This window comes from Carassius auratus, chromosome 3, assembly GCF_003368295.1.
Source record: "Carassius auratus strain Wakin chromosome 3, ASM336829v1, whole genome shotgun sequence".
Classification (NCBI taxonomy): Eukaryota; Metazoa; Chordata; class Actinopteri; order Cypriniformes; family Cyprinidae; genus Carassius; species Carassius auratus.
The window spans coordinates 6442310-6465158 of NC_039245.1; the positions used below are offsets into that span (position 1 = coordinate 6442310).

At 38.3% G+C, this 22849-nt stretch overlaps 1 protein-coding gene across 4 annotated transcripts in view; it reads left to right on the forward strand.

Moving 5' to 3' along the window:
* cacna1aa (calcium channel, voltage-dependent, P/Q type, alpha 1A subunit, a) overlaps positions 1-22849 on the forward strand; it is a 95842-nt gene continuing 72993 nt past the window's right edge. For 2 of the 4 annotated variants that reach the window (XM_026205430.1, XM_026205439.1), the window contains exons 1-4: positions 1-684; positions 1537-1803; positions 13675-13780; positions 13934-14073. In XM_026205430.1, coding sequence (XP_026061215.1) covers positions 530-684; positions 1537-1803; positions 13675-13780; positions 13934-14073 — 668 coding nt within the window. In that variant the 5' untranslated portion in view covers positions 1-529. The remainder of the gene's footprint in view (positions 685-1536; positions 1804-13674; positions 13781-13933; positions 14074-22849) is intronic. The other 2 variants (XM_026205452.1, XM_026205446.1) reach the window with 2 other exon arrangements.

Genomic DNA, 22849 nt, shown 5'->3' on the forward strand with positions numbered 1-22849 from the left:
TTTGTTACGTTCGTTATCTCTAAAACTGTACAACCCCTCTGTGTCGTATGAACAAGCCGACAGGATTTCCATGCGGTAAACGCAAGTGAGAACTGAGACTGAGACTGAGAACACATTCAGTAGGGACTGAAGGTAGCCTACACTGGAGTCAGAAGAATAATTAATCAGTGGGGTGCGTGCGCCTTGCGTCATGCGCAGCAAGAAGAACTGGCCAAAGCGCTGAATTGATCAGCGGCTCATTATAGCTTAGCGTGCCAGCTGATCGAGCTAACTGTTTCGTTCAGCTTGTGTTTCACAAACTGATATCCTGCGAGCCCCCACCCCACATTCGTCCTCAGCTGCCTCCTCCCCCTCTTTTTTCCTCAGGGGCGCTTGACGGAGAGTAACGAGGCTAACAGACAGCTCAACATTGGCAGAATTAAGGAATAGAGGGATCTGAGTGTTCTCACGAACGGATTGCCCTTACATTCGGTGAAGATGAACAGATCCAGGGCGGCCCAGAGCCCAATGCAGGGGAACAGAAGCGGCGATGGGAACACAGAGATGTCGCCGCTGTCCCCTCGCGATTGATGCTTCTACTTTCTGTCACTGTGTGTTCCTTCATAGGATTTTATCACGGTTGGATTGGTTCTTTTGCACTGTAATGCCGGTGATGGGTCTTGCGAAAAGGATGACACCTTACCAGTGAGCCACACACACACACACACAAAAAAATCAATCTATACTTGTGATGATCTGTTTTTGCATCCGAATAATTAGGCTACCTGTGTCGTAAAGAAGAGGAAAACAGAATGTACATCGGTTATCGCACATTTCTGTAGCTGAGATGCAAAGACATGCGAGGAAACGTGATCGCGAAGTGACCGAAGGCAGATTATAGCTACACCGTGCCAAAATATTGCGGATGTTGCGAAATAAATAAATAATCACAACATTATCATATTTCCCCTTTTAAATAGACACGGTTGCTGTAATCATCACAACGTACAGTTAAAACTGAACTCAAACGATTATTTTAAATGTTTTCATTCTGGTTCACTTGGTTATCACACCTAGATCGTATAAATGATTGGAGCTATGATAACTGCAATCTGAATTTTAAAGGAAAAGCACTGGAGTGAAAACAGTTCTGGGAAATATGAGGATGGAGCCACAGAAAACGAGAGATTTACCCAAGAATTACATGGCCGTGGAAATATGTTGATTTTGGACATAAAACGAGATGACGATGGACCATTTTGTGTGTTTGAAGTGGACAACGAACCTGTGAACTATAAAATATAAGGCACGATTCTATTTATTTATTTATTTCAAATTTTGTTTTTTTGTTTGTTTTATTCTTTGTTTGTTTAAAATCTTACCATCGTCTCCTGGAGCGCAACAGCACATATTAAAGCCATGAAGACAAATGTGTAGCCTACTCCAGTTATACACGTATTAAGTTCTGAAGCAGATGGGATGTAATGTGGTGTGGTCGCGCTGAATATTCGTCCCCTTTTTTCCTGCTTGCTGAAGACTGCCATTTGGTGTCTATAGAATGGCTCGGTTCGAAAACGAGGTGCCGTCCAGGTATGGCGGAGGCCCGGGACACGCTCAAGGGGGCCCCGGCCGCGGCGGCAGCAGACAGGGGGGCCCGCCGGGTCAGAGAATGTACAAGCAGTCAATGGCCCAGCGAGCCAGAACTATGGCCCTCTACAACCCCATACCAGTGCGGCAAAACTGCTTCACTGTCAACCGATCTCTGTTCATCTTCAGTGAGGACAACTTTGTGAGAAAATACGCCAAAAAGATCACCGAATGGCCATATCCTTTTACCCCCCTTCAGTGAGTACCCTGAGGCCTCCAGATGCAGGTATAGTGCATTTAAGTGTGGCAATATGTAAGGTCACCTGAAAATGTCTTAAAACACGAATCAGGTTACTGCTGGCCTAAAGCTTTGAAGAAAATCGCGAGCAAGCTGGTGATTCGATGGCAGACGTTTCATTAGAATATTTTCAGGCGTTCATTTGTCAAGTTATTTCGGTGGCAAAATGAATCGAGTCTATTTCTGGTGTGTGCTCGGTGTGTTACGTACGGGCGTGAGGTGAGCGGTGCTGTGTGACGATAACGGGCGGCGCTGTGGCTCGCGGAGGCTTGCTGATGTCAGCATGGGCCGTCTCTCAGCTCGGTCTCATTCGAGAGAAAGCGATGGTGAAAAGGGGAGGTGAGGGGAGGGGGAAAGCCACCATTTCCCATATTCTAAGAGCTGCTGGAGAATACAAGATACATGTATGCACTTGCATCTTTCATAGTGCACGAGTGTTTGAAGACAAAAGAGATATGTGAATAGAGAGAATTGGAAATTGTTAAATCACTATCACAAGGCCGCAGGTAATCACATCAGTGCTGATGTTAAATACAGCACTACGTGACCATGATATTGTTTTTGCATTTCTGACAAAATTTGGCTAGTTACCTCATATGGCAACAAAATGTTCAGAAAATAAAGCAGCACACAGACCGAAAGCTGTTCTGGAATGGTGTATTTGAGTGGAGAAGAGCGACATAGAGTTGGCTACTTCTAAAATCGCATACCGTTAGAATATAGATTGCATTCTATGAAGAATTAACTTATTGAGTGTTAAATAACTAATAATAACATTTTATAAGTGTGCAACCATTGAGCAGATACATTGAATCATGTATGTATTTTTGACTTGGCATGTCCTGAAAAGACCATGTTTCACCTTTAATGGTTTACTGAAGCTTAGTGTTTTATATAAACAAATCTTCAGCTGCAGAAAAAAAGGCAGACTCCAGAAGTTCACTCTCTGCCTTTTCTTATAGACCTCTAAGCATTTAAAATCATTAAATGTGCACAGAATCGCACCCACACACACTTCTCTTTTGACACTGTATTTTGATCTGCCAGAGCTTTCAGTGGCCTGAAAGCCTCTCTTTCCATTAGCCTCATTCTTCTGATTTATCTCATGTAAACATCTAATGAGGCCTTGTGATTATGAATTGCAGAAGTACGAAAGAATGTGTCACATGTGGATTAGATGAAATGTTAAACTCAGTTTATGGTTGCCAAACATTGAATCCTTTCTTTCACCTTCTTTACTGAGATAATGAAAGTTTAAAAAGACCTTTGCGATTCCTACATTGTCTGAGCCTCTCTACTCTTATGGGCCGTCTGTCTCTCTGCACTGTAAATGGAATGTAACCTTATACCTGTGTTTTCTATTTTAGTTTCATTGACGACTGTGAAACTGTAGCCCATATGGAGTGCAAAAAGCTATGCACATCTGTCCAAAGAGACCCTAAATATGTGCTCAGTTCTCGCTCAAAAAATTTTAAAGTCAAGAAATGTAAATTTAGTCATGAAACCTGTTTGTTCCTTTGGTCTCGTTGAAGTAAGAGAGGCACATGAATGTTTTCAACCACAAATAAGGCGATTGAAAGTTTTGAACTCAACCATCAAGTCTAGTTTTCCACCCAAGAATGACAGATAGAAAATAATGAGAAATGAATAATATAAAATGCACTGTGCTATAAACAGATGAGTTGGAGGAGAAGGCAGAAAGAGTGGTAGAGTGGACACCAGAGGGAGACAGACTGAAAAAAAGACGTTGTCGTGAGTCGTGAGCCCTTGCAGTTTTCTTCCATGTGTAGAGACAAGTCTGCGGAATTTGAATTATTCATTCTCCTTTTTCTTTCCCTTTCTCTCTCAGTTCCTCCTCCTCTACTGTTTTCTTAAAACTGGCATGCATTTTTTTCAGTGATGATCATTGCCAGCACTAGAATCAAGCTAGTTTTGTGTATTAGCAGGTACTGACATATCCAGGTCTACCAATAGTGTTTCAGTGTTTCAAAGAGTTCTGGTACAGTCTGGTATGTACACACTAAATGACATGTTTTCTGACATATCAAACCTATATTTTCTTTATTACATGTATGTCTCTTGCTCTCCCCTGTTTCGAGGTTCCTGTCAGGCTAAAAATAACAGTGGTGGACTGAAAGAGCGCTTGTCAATGGCATGTTCTCCTTTCCTCCCGCTCTTCTGCCTCCTTGGAGCCAGTCCTCTGTTGTAAGCATACAGATGGGCCACAGACACAAATGTAAAGTGGTTATGCATTATGTGTACAGGCTGGATTGTAGTATTGATACTTCTTGGCAGTTCATGTTTACTCAACACTTTTTAATAACTTACATCTGATGTGTTTTCGTAGTTGTATATTTGCACTGATGTATTTGACACATCCATGTCCATGTCCGTGTCTAAACTATTTAGGATGGAGGCATACAGATGCACACACCTTAATGCAAACATATCACAAGGCTACACTAAGCATACGGTTTTCAGTTAAACATTGGTTGATTGATTTTTGGCTAAAAAATGGACACTTCAGCTCTTCTTCTCCCCTGGTTCACAGCATCACAACAACATGTTCCTCTTTGTCTCAACAGTGGGTATGATGGGATATGACTGGATGATAGGATTGTCTTGTCATCTTAGATCCCTTCTTTCAGTGGGCATCAGGGAGTTAAATGTGTCATTCTAGATTCATTCACACAACTGTCACTGTCTCTGCCTCTGCCACTCATTCCCTCTCTCACCCTCTCTTTCTGTCTCAGTTTATAGACGTGATTGTAAAATATATATATTTATAAATAAATGTGTGTGTGTGTGTGTGTGTGTGTATTTAGGTTGTGTTGGACCATTGTTGCATTAATCTGCCCACATTTTGGTTTAGAATTTTCACATAAAGGTGGAAATGTGTATTCAGAAGGTGTGCAACAACATTTCTGAAAATTAAAGTGGCATTTAAGTCATGTTTTAACATGAGACCTGTTTGCAAATTATAAGAGCACAAGTCTTGTTGTTTCGGCTAAGCAGTGTGTGTATGTACATGTTTGTGTTTGCCTTCCAGGCCTAATCTGCTGGTTTCATTCCTCCTAATGTCTGGGTCTAAATGAGTGTAGTCATCCGTAAATTTGCAGCCCAATGCTGCTCAGCTGCTGCTGCAGATGAGGCTACAAAGCCCAGTTATTGACACACTCTCACTTGTCCACGTGCACAAGGCTGTAATCTAGAGAAATCTAGATCTTTTAACCTGTCTGCCTTGGGTGTGCCTCACAGTCCTGAACATTGGAGCTGGGGGCTCTTTGATCGCCCCCTGGTGGATGGCTGCAGCACAGCTCATAAACCCCACCCTCTCCATGTAAACAAATGGGACTTGAGTCAAAAAAAAAACAAAAAAAAAAAACAAGACATTACACTTCCAATACAATTTTCTGAAATATGGTCATGGTCATTTAAGGTAGTTGTTATCAAGCTGTTGTTCAATTGTTTGTATTTGAGATAAGTTTGATTTTAGCTAGCAACTTGATGCTATAAAAACAAGGTGTGTCGTTTATGGTTGATTGGGTCTGCGGGAGTTTGGGCGAGAGTTTAATACCGCGCCTCCACCTCATGACACTACTGCGCAGACTCTGGCTCCAAATGACGTGATTTATCAAGATAGCAGCGGCCATACTGAGATGCTTTGGCTTCACTTTTCTATAGTGGAAGGAAGTGGAGATGCGTCGTCCATCTTTTTTTACAGTCTATGGCATTGGTCTCAAACTCAATTCCTAGAGGTGTATTGTCAGTTGTTTAATTGGCATTGCTTGCATCTTAGGCATTGCACTTCATACCTGCACATGCATTTCCTCTTTCTCTATGGTTCTGTATCTTGTGTTCTAGCATTGAATTATTAATTTCTGTGGCTAGGTGGTATGCGTGTGTGATGCTGACTTGGGCAGAATCTATTTTGGGTGCAGGGTAAGGAAAAAAGATGTGGTGGCTTGAATTTTCCTGCTGGTACTCATGTCACGTACTGCTACTGCTAATGTTATTGCCGCTGATTCACACCTTTACCTACTACCTGTTCTCTACCAGATACACACGCAAACACATATGACTGATATCACCACTGTCTACAATGCTGCTGTTTTACTACGTCTAGCACATAGACATAAATAGAAATAATAGAGACAAGACCATTGTAGTCTCTGTTCACTGATGTAGCTTCTTAAACTGTAGTAAAATAAGTTGTTTATAAAAGCTTCATAGTATGTTTTGTTATATTATAAAATAAAAAAATCAATTATACGTGTATGCAATACTGTTTAAAATCCATTTTGTAACCATATTAAGTGCCTTTATTGTCACTTTTGATCAATGTAATGCATCCTTACTGGCCCAACAGTTTTTGAACATTAGTGTATGTATTTTATGTAATTATTGCAGAATTCTGTCTGCTACAGGAATTAAGAAGAACGTTCCGCCTAGAACTTCCTGTAAGGTTAATTAGCCTACTGCACTTTTCATTTATGCTGCTTAAACGCACACAAACGGTATCTATGTTAATCCTGTCCTAGACTGATTTCTGAGCTCTAAGGATATATAAAGGGTAAAAATGCGATTAGAGTGAATGGAAAGCGATGGAAAGAGTGTTAGCGTTTGTAACTACAAACCTATCTTTTATAGCTGCATTAAGAGAGGGGAAAACCACCGCTGTTTCTAGTTAATAAATTATTCAGGCTGTAGCGCCAGAATGCAAGAGATAGAATTAGAAAAGCAAACAGCCTGGGACTTTATAGCCAGATGAGGAAATCAATACGTATTTACATTTCACTGGCTGGGCTTCTCGGGTCACTCTGTAGAACACTTCGCAATCTACTATTGCTAATTACCACACCAGTGATTCTCTCTCTCACACACACACACACACACACACACGCACACAGACATATTCACTGACTGAATGACATGCCCATTGAATCATGTACTGTATTAGTGGATTAGCGTCTTGTATAACTAAGTCTGATTGCTTCAACTCATTCTGCTTCTGTGTGTCTTAAGGTCTGATGTCTTGTCAGACATTTTGATACCGCTACTTGTATAGGATTTCATAGATTGCAACTCTTCAATAAAATCAAGTTATAGTGAGGAATTGTTGATGAGGCAAATCTGAATTACTGTAAATGTTCTGCACTGTTCTGAGTGCAAGGGAACATCTCTGGAATTCTGAAAGTCTTAGTTGTCAGCATTATTTTCCATATCATATTCACTCTATCTATTTTTTTTAAATGCATGTTATTGATGTTCTTGAGAAAAAATAATTGACCTTGTGATTTTTTTGTTTATCAATATGTCTTAACTCGAGATGCAGTGAAATGACAGACTTCTCTCTGGTGACGTATGCTGGACTTCTCCAATCACTTAGTCTGCTTAAAGGGTTAGTTCACCAAAAAAGTATGAAATAATTATTATAAAATTATGCCAATTATGACTCACTCTCATGTCGTTCCAAACCTGTAAGACCTCTACTTATCTTCGGAACACAGTTTAAGATATTTTAGATTTAATCCGAGAGCTCTCAGTCCCTCCATTGAAGCTGTGTGTACGGTCTATTGTCCATGTCCAGAAAGGTAAGAAAAACATCATCAAAGTAGTCCATGTGACATCAGAGGGTCAGTTAGAATTTTTTGAAGCATCGAAAATACATTTTGGTCCAAAAATAGCAAAAACTACGACCATTTTTCTCAAAATCCAATCAATAACCAATGGATTTAACCAAGTCCCCAACCTAAATTGTTTGATTTTTCAATAATATCTTACACATGCCTGTCCACATAAAGAAGAAAATGTCTGCTGCAGATTCTGTTTAATCGCAACTCAGCCAAAATTATCATGTAGCCATTTTGTACTGGCCTTTTACTGTAAATGAATGTAAGAAATGGCATCCCTTTCTTTAGGATTGTTAAAGGGGGGGTGAAATGCTCGTTTTCACTCAATATCCTGTTAATCTTGAGTACCTATAGAGTAGTACTGCACCCTTCATAACTCCAAAAAGTCTTTATTTTTTATTATATTTCATAAGAGAAAGATAGTCTGTACCGATTTTTCCCGGAAAAACACGAGCGCCCAGAGGCGTAACGTTGTGGGCGGAGCTAAAGAATCATGAGCGCCAGTAGGCTTTTGAGTTGAGAGCGCCTTGAGAGAATGCGACTGCATTATCCTTAAGAAATAAACGATGTGCAAATCCGGCGTCAAACTGGGCCTTGTTTGTAAAACAAGCATCTTCGAAATGCAGGGAACAAACACAAACACTTGCACAACTCCGTTGATGCTCTATTAAACTCCATCCACTGGTCCCTTAATGCTGTTTCTCTTTTGGTAATCTGTGCAGGGTTGTCTTGCCCTGGCAACCAAAAACACACTCCTTTTGTGACTTTTCGCGACACTCTCGCTCTGATCAGTGAATCGCTCTGATGATCAGTGAAATGTTTGTGCTCAGCCTCGCTATAAGGGAGCGCGCGCTCTTCCGGCAGAAGTGCCTTAGGACCCATATAAGGAAATTCCGCTCCATCTAACGTCACACAGAGCCATACTCGAAAAACACTTTCCGAAACTTGTGACAAACCGGAAGAGGTTTTTTTGGAACAAAAATACTCATTCAAACGTACAACTTAATTTTTGAAACTTTGTCCATGTTTAGCATGGGAATCCAACTCTTTAACAGTGTAAAAAACTCAGTATGCATGAAATAGCATTTCACCCCCCCTTTAAAGAAATGGGCAGACAAACGTCAGTTAATGAAATAATTCTTTCTGCTATTAATCATTTTAGATTTTTGTGTAATAATAATAATAATAATAATAATAATAATATATATATATATATATATATATATATATATATATATATATATATATATATATATATATATATATATATATATATACCTTCTGATTTACATGCAAAGTGTTTCTAAAAAAATAAATAAATAAAGGCATGACTTAGTCCTCTCTATTGGCTCTTGACTTAATTTGAATGTGAGGTTGCAGTCAATTGTAAGAATGGTGTGGAGTTTAATAGAAACTAAACGATTGAAGGTTGGCATGTCATGTGTCACCAGAGAGAAGTCTGTCATTTCAGTGGAAGATACAGCTTAATCAAAAATTATAAGGTCAAAATGAAATTAAATAAATAAATAAATAACACATGCAGTTGAAAAAAATATGAATAGGACATTTTCATTTCATGCTGACTTAAACTTCTGCAACTTCAGTTTACTAACACTTTTCAAACTGTTCAAAGATCAAAATCTGTCTCTCTTGTTTAATACCTCCCTGTGTGTGTCCTCCACCTTCATCTGCATCTTTCTGTCTTTTGGTCCCATTGCTGATAATATTATTTTCCTTCACTCAGTCTTCTTGTCTCAACTTGTCTCTCCATCTCTCTCCATCTATCTCTCTGAGGAGTGGTGTGTCAGGCGGCCGTGCTGACGGTGCAGACTGCACTTGGCTGAATGAAGATGGCCTGATGAGGGAGATGATGAATGTACAGGTTCAGTGGGAGAAGTAGAGCGAGGGAACAGCAGACTGAGGAGACAGGGCAGAGGGATGAAGGGATGGAGAATGAGAGATTGACGTGATGCATTGGATGCTGGAAGTGACATATTCAGAGGGAAAAGATGAGGGCAGGACATTTGAATTATTTTTTTTTTTATGTTTTTGAAAGTGTCATATTTTCACCAAGGCTGCAATTATTTGTTCAATACATTAATAATTTGTCAAATATCATTACAATCAAAGTGTTTTATATTTTAATATATTTTAAAATGTAATTTATTCCTGTGTGATGGCAAAACTGAATTTTCTTAGTCTTTAGTCACATGATCCTTCAGTATTTGGTGCTCAAGAAACATTTATTTTATTATTGTCAACATTAAAAACCGCTGAAGTGCTTAAAATGTTTATTTATTGTAAAAAAAAAAATTCAGAATGATAAATAGAAAGTACGAAAGACCACCATTTATTTCAATTATCTTGGATTCATTTTTTTTGTAAATAATCTCTGCACATTGTGTTCTTGAATTGTTTTTTTTCCACAAAGGATACATTTGCTTTTGCTGTAGAATTTGTTGAAAACGAGGTATCTTTGGAGGCGTCAGAATAACCTACCATGTTATTACTCCTGCATTATGAGAGTTTTCATCATGACCTCCTGTACCAGCTGTCACCTCACTCCTGACAGGAATGACCTCTCAGAGCATCCACAAGCCACTGATGCTGTTTCAAACACATGAACACAGGCAATGTTTCTCCCTTCCTTTGTCTCTCGCTTTCTTTTATCTCAATGGCATTGCTATATATAGTGTTGTGCAGAGGGAGGAAGGTAGATTCATAATTAAAGTTTTCTGGCAGAGCACTTCAAAGCATTGTCTCATATTTATCATCCTGTCTTCAAATGGGCACCTTTTTGACAATTGAAGTTGAGCTTTATTTTCATCCCGCTACATGTGTGGACATACAGTGGAATGAAATGGCATGCCTCATAGGACCACAGTGCTGCATAAACATACTACAATGAAGTAAAACAGTATAAACATATACAACTAACCTACTGACAGATTTTGTTTTTAAATATACTAAATATACATGTTTACCTATACATAGAGTGTAAAAGAAAAATATTTAGATGTACAAATGTCTCACATGATACTGTTCATGTTCAAAGAGAAATATCGTAAGTCAAGCAGCTGGCTGGGGAACAGTGCAAGATGATTTGTAGTGCATGAGCATGTAAACACATATTACTGAGTCTTTTGTTGGATTATGTATACACACCAGTGTGTGTGAAAAATGTCTAGTATGCATAGAGGATATATGATAATATGGTGTCATCAGCAAACTGGATGATGTGGTTGGAGTGGAACTTGGCAGTGCAGTCATGGGTCAGTAGTGTGAAGAGCAGCGGGCAGAGCACACAGCCTTGTGGAGCACCTGTGCTCAGTGTAGTAGTGCTCGAGGTTTTGTGGCCGACACAGACTGACTGAGGTCTTCCAGTTAGAAAGTCCAGCATCCAATTACAGAGGGAATTGTTAAGGCCCAGCAGGTTTAGTTTATTAATGACTTGTTGTGGCATTATTGTGTTGAATGCTGAGCTGAAGTTGTTGAACAGCATTCTGACATAGGAGATTTTTTTCTAGGTGGGTAAGAGCCAGGTGGATGGTGGAGGAAATTTCATCGTCTGTAGAGCAGTTAGGACGGTATGCAAACTGGAGTGGATTGAGTGTGTTGTGGAGGCTTGATGTTGTGCATGACTAACCTCTCAAAGCACTTCATCATGATTGGAGTCAGTGCTATGGGATGGTAGTCATTTAGACGACACAGGTGATTTTTTTTTTTTTTTGGTATGAATGTTTTGGATTTGAGACATGTGGGGACGACTGCCTGTCTCAGCGAGGTGTCGAAGATATCTGTCAGGACATCTGTCAGCTGTGCAGCACAGTCTCTCAGTACATAGCCAGGTATGTCGACAGGACTCGCAGCCTTGCATAGGTTAATCCTAGATTGGGTCTTCCTTATGTCGGCTGGAGACAGACAGAATGCCTTGTCATTGGGAGGTGTGGGCAGTTTTTGAGCAGGTGTCATTCTGAATTTCAAACCGTGAATAAAAGCGGTTGAGTGCATCCGGGAGGGATGTGTCAACAATGCAAGAGAGTGAGAGCAGGACGGGTCTTCAAAGCACCAAAACACATGTATCGGCAAAACATCACACTCTGCGGCCATATCACACACACAGGCCTCTAGAGCAGGAACAGGATGTCCATTCATCCACCCTTCTAGAGACAGAGGAAGAGTGCGCCACTTTTGCTTTCATTATCCTAGTGGGCATGAGAACACACACCCTCATGCACACAAACAGTAGTATTTAAATTAGACACTAGAATGATCACACATGACAACACTGATATTATTACGGATGCATGTGGAAGAACATGCACACACACTCGGAGCATAGGCTAGGCAGGCTAGTTAAAAGGCACTGAGGGTGTTAATGTGTTGTAATGCTGGATGGACTGCTGGGTCTTGGAGCTGGAGTCTTTACTCTACAGAGCCTTTGAAAGCTGGCCTGATCTCTCCTTCTCTATCTGCCTTGACAGATATTTCAGCTTATGCCACACTTTAATGAATCATTTTCCCTTTTTTATCCGTAACGCCTCATGCTGTTTTACACACTACAGCCTGTTCACTTTGATGGTGATTTTTGTCTCTGGAGGTCAACATGCCACTTTGGTGTGGGTTGAGTAATTCAGAACTGAATTAAGAATGCCTTTAAAATTCTTGGTAAGTGGCAAAATTAAGTTGCCTTCCTTATGTTAAAGCCTTTGCATTGAGAGCAAGTCTATAATGCCTTAAAGTCATCATATCAACTTACATTGTTAACTTAAACTAAAATCATAGCAGAATTTTAATTTCTTAAAATAAAATAAGTGAAATAAGTCTTAAGTGAAAAGTATATAACTTAAATAAATAAAAAACTGACCAAGGCAATTTTCACATTTTTGTTTAGTTTAAATTACTCAAATAAGTAAAAATAAAATGGACATAAAAATAACAAACTACACAGATGTAAAAAAAATGAATAAAACTGACAAAAACACGTAACCAAATTACTCAAATTTTAAATCTAAAAATTTTAAATATTATACAAAAAACTATAATAGTATAGTCATAGTATAGTAATAATAATAACATTTCACTTGCAGGCATGAAATGAAAGTACACTCTGTTTATTCTTTAAATGCATGTTATTTATGTTAATATGAATGATTTATCTGTGCATTTTATTTTACCAATTTTTATTCCAAATATCGTAACATAAAAATAAAATATGTGTTGCTCCCTATTTTATGTCTCAGTTTAAAAAAAAATGCCATCTACATAGCTCTCTAGGTTTTCTAACAGAGCTTGTGTGTGTGTGTGTGTGTGTGTGTAACAATCCTGATAGCCAAATCCTACCCACCCTGAAGTTCTTGTGTATAGTGAGCCAAAGAGGCATGCCACTTTGAATCACACAGAAGACTCTGACCTCCTAAGCTTGTCCTGGCTCTCAACACACATGCATGCATACACAAATTGGCCTGCAGTAAATATAAGTGGCGAGTGATGAGGTCATTTAAAGCATAAAGAATATGCCTGACTCATACTCATCCACGGCATGGACAGTATTACTTCAGCATGAATACCAGCTTATTCGCCAGAGGCTCACCCAGCCGTAAGGAGAAGATGCTTGATGTTGTTTGGTCCATTCAGGGTGAGCATGATGCTTCGCTAGCTTTGTGAAGCATTTTCTCAGTGAGGTTGATCTTGATTCTCAATTGACCTCTGTAAAGAAAACTGATACATTTGACTTTGACCTGCATTTAGTGTAAGGGACTTAATGTGATTTTGCAAAGTGATCTGGTTAAAGAGATTGTTTGAATATCTGTCCTCACAGTATCAGATGTTTTGATTCTTCAATACAGCCAGTGCAGGTGCTCCTAAGTTGACATATCCCTTAAAGAGTCTGACATTTGTTTTACAGGGGAAAAAAAGGGATTAAACCTTATGAATAAGATCGCTTTTTTTTTTTACTAAGGCTTTTCAATTCCACAATTCAGAATAGTACTTGAATTTATAAATAGGATCTATTTATTATTTAATATTATATTTTTTTAAATATGAAGTTATATTTATTATTCATTATTATGTTTATATTGTTTATATTTTATTAATGTTGTTTTCTGGAATGTCAGCCATCTGTAATTGACAGTCATGTTGTTTTAAACGTTTTCCTTGACCTGTGATTCTCACTCCATTTGAGTACATGATCCTGGCTACCATCATCGCTAACTGCATCGTCCTGGCCCTGGAACAGCACCTTCCAGACGGGGACAAGACACCGATGTCAGAGCGCTTGGTGAGTTCTGGTTGTGTTGATCAGTGTTTCTTTGTTTCTGTATATTGTAACTAATTGGTCTCTGATCTATCCAGTGATAGAAATCCAGTGGTTAATTCATGTTTACACACTCTTATTTCTCTTTGTCCGTCTCTTTGTGTTCCTCTCTCACAGGAAGACACAGAACCCTACTTCATCGGCATTTTCTGTTTCGAGTCAGGCATTAAGATCTTGGCTTTGGGCTTTGCCTTCCATAAGGGCTCATACCTACGCAATGGCTGGAATGTCATGGACTTTGTAGTGGTGCTTACTGGGTAAGTCAGAACAAACATATCTGCTAGCTTGAATCATTCACTCAGAATAAATTGCGCCTACTGAGACAGTTAATTATGTGCATACGTCGTCTGCATTGTTTTAGCACCTGATTCACTAAAGGATTTAGCAAATCAGGTTTTGAAATTCTCCATACCAATTTTCATAGCCCATGACATTGTTTCAAAGCAGTCCAAACTGAGTTGGTACTTGGCTCTTCTGGTATGGCAAGCACTGTTATGCTGTGAAATACTTATATTTTTCCTGTCCCTGTCACCTGCTTTTCACGTGCAGTAAAAGCATTAATTGCACCATGATAGCATCTATAATGAGCCTAATTCGCATAGAAAGAAGGTGTGTTTATGCTGAAAGTAATGATAATGAGTTCATTTAAATACACCTGATTTAGTGCTAAACCAGCACAAATAACGCCTGGTTAAACTGGATTACAGGTGGCTAGTAAAGAAGACGCAGGTGCAAAACTGTTTAGCGAATTTACCCCACAAGCTTCATAATATCGCTCTGTTGGTGCTTTAAACATGCTCATAATATGGAAAATTGCCTGCTGTGATATTCTGTTTTAAAATGGATGAATGTTTTTCCATTTTTTACTTTTTATATGAATTCTTCATGTGTTTGTGTAGACGACGTGTATGTATGTCAGCTGTAACTGCACGGCAAGTGATGTTGTGTTCTCCTGACCTAATGAGCTCATGGTGAGCCCAGATCAGAGCAGCACTGCGGATACAAGCAGTGAGGACACGCTACAAATGTCACCAGAGAGAGAGAGAGCAAGACAGAAAAAAGAGAAACAGACAGGGAGATAGGATGTAGACAATCACTATTGTTTGCAAAGAAAGAGGGAGGAGCATAAGAAAATCTGATGTTTAGACACACTGTACCTAGATTGTTGTCCTCTTACTCCAATATCTTGTCTGGAAGAAGTATCTTGACTGTTTCCAGCTGTTGTAAAGAGTTTAGGTTTAAACACAATAGTTAGTCTGTTTTTGTTTTATGTAAATAAGCTCTATTCACATCAAGATTTTATGAATCAATCCACCTATATTTAATTCTTCAGTTAATTCTTTTAATGGTAATATACAGTTGAATTAAGGCTGCATCTGTATCCTTAAAGGGGGGGTGAAATGCTCGTTTTCACTCAATATCCTGTTAATCTTGAGTACCTATAGAGTAGTACTGCATCCTTCATAACTCCAAAAAGTCTTTAGTTTTATTATATTCATAAGAGAAAGATAGTCTATACCGATTTTTCACAGAAAAACACGAGCGCCTAGAGGCGTGACGTGTGGGCGGAGCTAAAGAATCACGAGCGCCAGTAGGATTTTGTGTTGAGCGCGTCTGGAAGATGTGACACAGATCCAGAGGCTGAAATTTAACAAGAGCAGCATCAGCAAAGGCTTCTCTATGTGGTATGGACTGAAACTGTATATATTTGTTTAGCGGTTTTGGAAAATGACTAAGTTCCACTTTGTCGTCTTTTTTTTTTTTTTTTTTAAGCTGTACATGTGGAAAGTGCAGTTTGATAACAACATCGCATGTTGTTTACTTGATGTGCTTACGCGCTGATAGCTAAGTAAACAACACAGAGATATTTGAAGCAGTTTTACTCACCGCCTGCGGTTCCAACACACGATCGTGACCCTTTTTCGTTGGGATTGCATTATCCTTAAGAAATAAACGATGTGCAAATCCGACGTCAAACTGGGCCTTGTTTGTAAAACAAGCATCTTCAAAATGCAGGGGAACAAACACAAACACTTGCACAACTCCGTTGATGCTCTGTAAAAAATAAACTCCATCCACTGGTCCCTTAATGCTGTTTCTCTTTTGGTAATCTGTGCAGGGTTGTCTTGCCCTGGCAACCAAAAACACACTCCTTTTGTGACATTTCGCGATGCTCTCGCTCTGATCAGTGATTGTCTGTGCACAGCTTCTCTCTGCTCTGCTATACGGGAGCGCGCGCTCTTCCGGCAGAAGTGCCTTAGGACCCATATAAGGAAATTCCGCTCCATCTAACGTCACACAGAGCCGTACTCGACAAACCGGAAGGAGTATTTTTGGAACAGAAATACTCCTTCAAACGTACAACTTAATTTTTGAAACTTTGTCCATGTTTAGCATGGGAATCCAACTCTTTAACAGTGTAAAAAACTCAGTATGCATGAAATAGCATTTCACCCCCCCTTTAAAGTTTAATGCTGACTTTTTAATTATTATTTTTTTTTATAATGAAAATTCAGTAATAGGTTTTTATTTTGGTAAAACAAACGATGTGTAATGTTTCTGTGGAAATGTCTTTATTTATTCGCACTCGATTTGGTGTGAACAGACGTTTTTTATGTTGCACTGACTCGTAGATGCTGATGATTAGGCTCAGATTCTATTACTCATTTTAATCAGTTTAGCAAATTAAATGTTGATCTTATGATTTTCTGCTTCTGATGATGATGTACGTTACAGTTTAGAAGTTTGGGTTTTGGCTGCATTTGTCTGACCGATATAGTCAAAACAGCAACATTGTGAACTATTATTGCAATTTTAAATAAGTTTTCTATGTTAATATATTTCCAAATGCAATTTATTCCTGTAATGCCAAAGCTTAATACTATGCTGCCGTTACTTACAGTACAGTGTCACATGATCCTTTAGAAATTTTTCAAAGAACAATTATGCAAAATACATTTTTGTCACATAATACTTAATCTTTACACTTATTTTAATTGATGTAATATATCCTTGATGATAAAAGCATTATAGAAATGTGTATGTGTTGTGTTGAAAAATACAGTGATATTCTATAGTTATCGAAATGTGCCTACAGTAATATGCCTCTTCTCCAGTGTAGCCTTTCCATCCTTCTCTTCACACATCAAATTCACTCATTCATCCTATTTATTTATTAATTTTGAGAACTAGGACTGAACGCAGAGGTGATAATAGGTTGGCTCAGACTATTGCCACTTGACTTACGATCCACAAGCTTGACTGATCATCCATAGTAGCTCAGTTAACATAATTGCTAATAAACTGCTGGGTCTCATGTGCTGTTATTGGTAGTTTAATGCATGATGGGTGTTGTGAAAAATGACGTATGTGTGGCAAAAACATGAATCATGTGACGTGGTCGGTCACATCTGCAGTGAACTGATTCTCAGCTCTGACTGGGATGCTGTATACTCCATTTTGCCTGAAGATGGTCGATGTGTTTGTAGGTGTGTTTAGTGAGTTTCCATGCAGTTCGTGGTCACGTCGTTCTATGAGCTTGGTGCCTTTCCCAGTACATTTATGTGATTTTAAATGCTTGTTAGAGAAATAAATAGTTTTGTTTCTTCTTAAGGTAGCTCAAGCTTAATGCAAGAACATGTAATTATAAGAAAAGGTAACAGAGTTGATTTTTTGACTTTATATTAACATTCACATTATTATTACATTTACATTGTGCTCAAGGGCATGAAAATTAAAGGTGTTTTGTAGAGAATCTAATGCTGATATTTTTGCTAATGTTTTGTTAGACAAATAAATAGCATTGTGCAACTCAAAGTAAATTTTAACACGTTAACGACATTCTAACAGGATTGACGGTTTTGTTTTAAATTGACATTATTATAATACAAGGCGTTTCACAGAGAATTTAAGGCCGATATTTTTGAAGACTTTTACTTTTGAATGATCAGATTTTTACTGTACAAGATCATGGTAGCAGTTTTGACATTACGATCGTCCAGTTATGTATACATGGAAATATGCACGTTTCATAATTGTTTTAAAAAGATAAATATGATGATAACAGATGCAACCTGAGAACCAGAGATGTATAAAGTACTAGAGACCCATACTTGAGTAAAAGTACAAGTGCTCTATCAAAAAAGTGACTTGAGTAGAAGTAGAAGTGCTCTTTAAGCACCACACTTAAGTAGAAGTACTAAAGTATTCAACATTTTTTGTACTTAAGTATTGCAAGTAGTCTATTTTAAAATTTACTACTCAAGTACTGAAAGTAAAAGTAGAAGTATTGTGATGTAGCTATTAAAGCAAATAGTCAAAAGTTTGAACATATTGTTTTTACTATTTCAAATGATTCACCTAAAGGACAGTCACAATTCCTTTGACTGTAACTTCTTGTAAACAAAAAAACGGTTACTAGGGTTAGTTAGCCCAATTTGCAAAATGATGTCATTAATAACTTACCCTCATGTTGTTTCAAACCCGTAAGACATCAGAGGGTCATTTAGAATTTTTTGAAGCATCGAAAATACATTTTGGTCAAAAAATAGCAAAAACTAGACTTTATTCAGCATTGTCTTCTCTTCCGTGTCTGTTGTAAGACAGTTAAAAACAAAGCAGTTTGTGATATCTGGTTCGCGAACGAATCATTCGATGTAACCGGATCTTTTTGAAACAGTTCACCAAATCGAACTGAATCGTTTTAAACGGTTCGCGTCTCCAATACGCATTAATCCACAGATTAATTAAGCTTAACTTGTTTAATGTGTCTGACACTCCCTCTGAGTTAAAACAAACCAATATCCCGGAGTAATTCATTGACTCAAACAGTACACTGACTGAACTGATGTGAAGAGAGAACTGAAGATGAACACCGAGCCGAGCCAGATAATGACTCGTTCACGAGTCAAGAACCGTTTCTGTCAGACGCGCCGATTCGTGAACCGAGGAGCTGATGATACTGCGCATGTGTGATTTAGCGTGAAGCAAACCGACACACAGAGCGTCTGAAACGAACTGATTCTTTTGGTGATTGATTCTGAACTGATTCTGTGTTAATAGTATGAGCGCAGTCAACGCCAATGACGCCACTGCGTCGAGCGCAAAAGAATCGGTGAACTGTTTTCTTCAACTGGTTTACTGAATCGAACTGTCAGAAAGAACTAACGTTACTGGTCATCCGAGAACCGATGCAACCGGTTCTTGACTCGTGAACGAGTCATTATCTGGCTCGGCTCGGTGTTCATTTCTCTCTTCACAGCAGTTCAGTCAGCACGCGCAGTCTTCTTAATCGCTTGATTCGCTCAATGATGTGCCAGCTTCATCAAACCTGCCATCTACAGTTCTGGCAGTGGTTTGTAATGGAATGATTCGTAACAATATTATAATTGTAACGAGTAACGATGCAGCACATAAAAAAAATATCGGAGTAAAAGTATTAAACTCAGCGAAAATATGTACCGAAGTAAAAGTGGAAGTAGGAGAAAAAAATAATACTCTAGTAAAGTACAGATACCGCCTTTTAGTACTTAAATACAGTAGTGAAGTAGTTCTACTTCGTTACTATACATCTCTGCTGAGAACACAGGTCTTCAACTAAAAGCATAAAATATATGAAGAGAGAGTAAAGATAAGATGCTAGTTTATATTGTTTATTAATACTACTGCTATTAGCATTACTGCAAAAATATATTTTTCAAAGTTGTAAATAAAACAGATTATTGAAGTATTTCTTTCTTTTCACAAGAAAATACTATTTCCTTTATTTCATAACATGTTTAATTCAATATTTAACTTGTGTCATTGTTTGTGAAATTTCCTAGCAATTTTGGCGAGAAAATAGTTTCAGTGTATTAATACCTCTAATATTATCCACAATAAGAACAACACAAACAAATATTATTATTATTATAAATTTTCAAATATCATGAATTATTGTGTGCATATTTGCTAATAAAGCAAAGAAAAAAGATAACTTAGAAAAAGAAAAAAAAAAGTATTTAGAAAATGTCCGTATTAACACTATACTTTGGTTACTATGGTGTATTTTTGGAAGGGCACAAACTAGAGTGTTAGTTGTTATGTGTGTTGTATATACAGTATATGTTTTTATATGTGTACATACAGAACAAGATTCTCCTGTTCGGTCTTTCTGAGTGTGTGTGTGTGTGTGTGTGTGTGTAAATGGGTCAGAGGGTGTGTTGGCTGCAGTAGGGAGGTATAGCCCTGTCTTCCTTCTGCAGCCATTTTCTTTTCTCACTCCATTCTGAGTCTGGATCATGTGCTCACTGAACGTTTGAAGTGGGTTGAGCAGTTATTATGTTTCACAGATGTATGTGTTTTTATGCCTCAAAATTTATTTACATGAAAAACAAATACATCATAAGCAAGGGTGAAAGAGAAAAGGGAAGCGAGGAAGAGAGACTGAAAAAGAGAGCAAGAGCAGCTGCTGTGGCTGGTGGAATGAACTGCAGTGTGATACTGGGTCTGACTATCCATGTTTCCCAGGGTTTAGTGAAGAGAAAGGAAAAAGAGGAGGAAGAGAAGAGAAAGGGAAAGATGCAACTGGAGAAGCGGTTGGAAACAAGCAGTGGCTTGTGTGTGTGTGTGTGTGTGTGTGTGTGAGAGAGAGAGAGAGAGAGAGAGAGAGAGAGAGAGAGAGGAGAAATAGAGCAAGCCAATGAGAGCAGCCTATGCAGGAGCTGCTGCAGTAACCTGTTTTTCACTACTGCAGATGATCAATCATCCAGCAAAGCCTTGAGACACAAGAACTCTTCCTCTCTCCTCACACGCTGATATTCTCTCTCTCTCTTCACAGCTGTTCTCTCTTTGCTGTGGTAGGTAAATGGCGGATGTGTCTTTGAAGATGAAATGATATGTCCCCTCTCAACACCTCAGCCCTGGTCCTTTGATATAATTCACATTGATAACCCTTTTCCTTTTTTTTTTCTTTTTCTCTTTAATTTCTGATAGAAGATGCTGAGCAAAACATCGTAATTTGATTTAAAACTGCTGCAACATCAAGCACAGAGGGCATAAATACACGATTTACATATACACTGTATGGTTAAATGATTGAATTAGAAATAAAAAAGAAAAAAAAAACATGTGTAAAAAGACCTTCATGTCCTTGGTTATATTAGCTAAAAAGCAGCTATTGCAAAGAATATGTAATTCTTGAACAAGGTTGCAATTGCATTCAAAAGAAATGTAAATAAATTTTATTTATAATCACAAATTACTCCTCTTCTCATTCTATTAATCTCACATTTAGTGTTAACAAATGCTTCTTCAAAACAAATTATGGTATTTATTATGCAGTTTATCACATATATTAAGGGGCCATTGATGGTACTAACTTATTTTAACATGGAATTTATTAGTGTAAAGTTCAAACCTTAGTCATCTGTTAATCTGTGTGTGTAGCTGTTATTTTCTACATTACGGAAACCAAATGTCCCAAAAGGATAGAAATATCAGTAATTTTTCATTTTTAGGTCCCCATGAGGAAAACGGCTTATAAATAACATTTCTGATTCCTGTATGGCCATATAAAATTGTGTAGAATGTTTTAGTTGATATTACAAAGTGGCTGTTTTCCCCTTTTACGTATAGAGATCATTTATAATGTCGGTTTAATTTTCTAAAAATGATATCTGACTGTGTATTGGACAGTTTGCGGAGCATGTCAATGCTATGTTTATAAATCCATCAAGCTCCTCCTTTTGCCTTATTAGTGCAGTGATGCGGAGATTCTATCAATGAGAAATGGCTCTTGTTCCCATGGAAACAGTTATGAATGAGAAGTCCCCAGTAACCGTAGAAACTGTCTGAATGAGGAATGGCCGGTTGCTATGGGGATATGGTGTATTGTGAGGAAGTCTGTGGTGAGAGTCATCCTCATCAGCCCTCAAAAAAAAACAAAAAAAAAAAAAACACTTGAATGTATTTTTGACGTCACTGCTGGTAAAGTATCTGTAGGGCACTGGAAACTAATCGGTAGTGCTTTGACTTGTATCAGCACAGATATACATTTACATCCATTGTTACCAAATAATAATAATAAAAAAACCTTCCCTCACTTTCCCTTCCATTTTCTCTTACTTTCAGCCGTACACATTCTGGGCTGCCCCCTGTCAGTGCAGCATGAACACCTGCGAGTCCTCCTCTGTATCCCATAACCCCAGTCTGCCAGGTTCTTTAGGGGCTCCATGGAGCCCACACACCCACAGTTCACCTTCCTAATCCTCCCAAGCTCAAAACAGCAAGGAATATCTCTCTCAGCACATCCAGCCGAGTGGAAAAAACTGATACTTTATGTATCTTTTAAAGTGTGGGTCTTAAACTTAGATTACCTGGGGGCCTCCAGATAGGTGGTTCATTTCATTTCATTTCATTCACATGCACATTAACTGCAAGGTCTGTTTTGTTTTTATGAACACATGAATTTGATACTTTATTTTTTTGTCTGGTTTGGCGGTGTGTCTTGCCTTGCTTTTTTTTGTTGTTGTTTTAGGGTCATTAAAAATGTTAACTCAAGCCATTAGGAAGGGGTGTGCAATATGATGATTTTTGATCATGGATGATTAAAATGTCTCCACGATCTGCTTTTGAAGAAATATCTTAGTATCGTTGTACAGTGCACATTCTATCAGTTGCAGTTCTGGCGCTTCTGTCTCAATATACTGTAACACCTATCCAGTTAACTTGTACTTAGTGCTACATAAACTAAGGGACCAACCAGACCAATCTCACTCATGAGTCAAATGTATTAAACATAGTCACGCAAAACATCTGTTATTCAACCTGACACAAATCAACATCAAACAGTTAGAACCAGTGGATAAGAAATACAGTCCATCACATAAAGCACAGTCCTTGGTTTCTCATCAATTAGGACCAGAAGCTTTTCTCAGTCTTTGAATATTTGAATATGAATATTAATAGAGAACACAGCACTTAAGTGACAAGATGATCCACAGTAGACCCTTACGAAAGGAAAATATACTTACCTATATTTCTTAAAATATATTG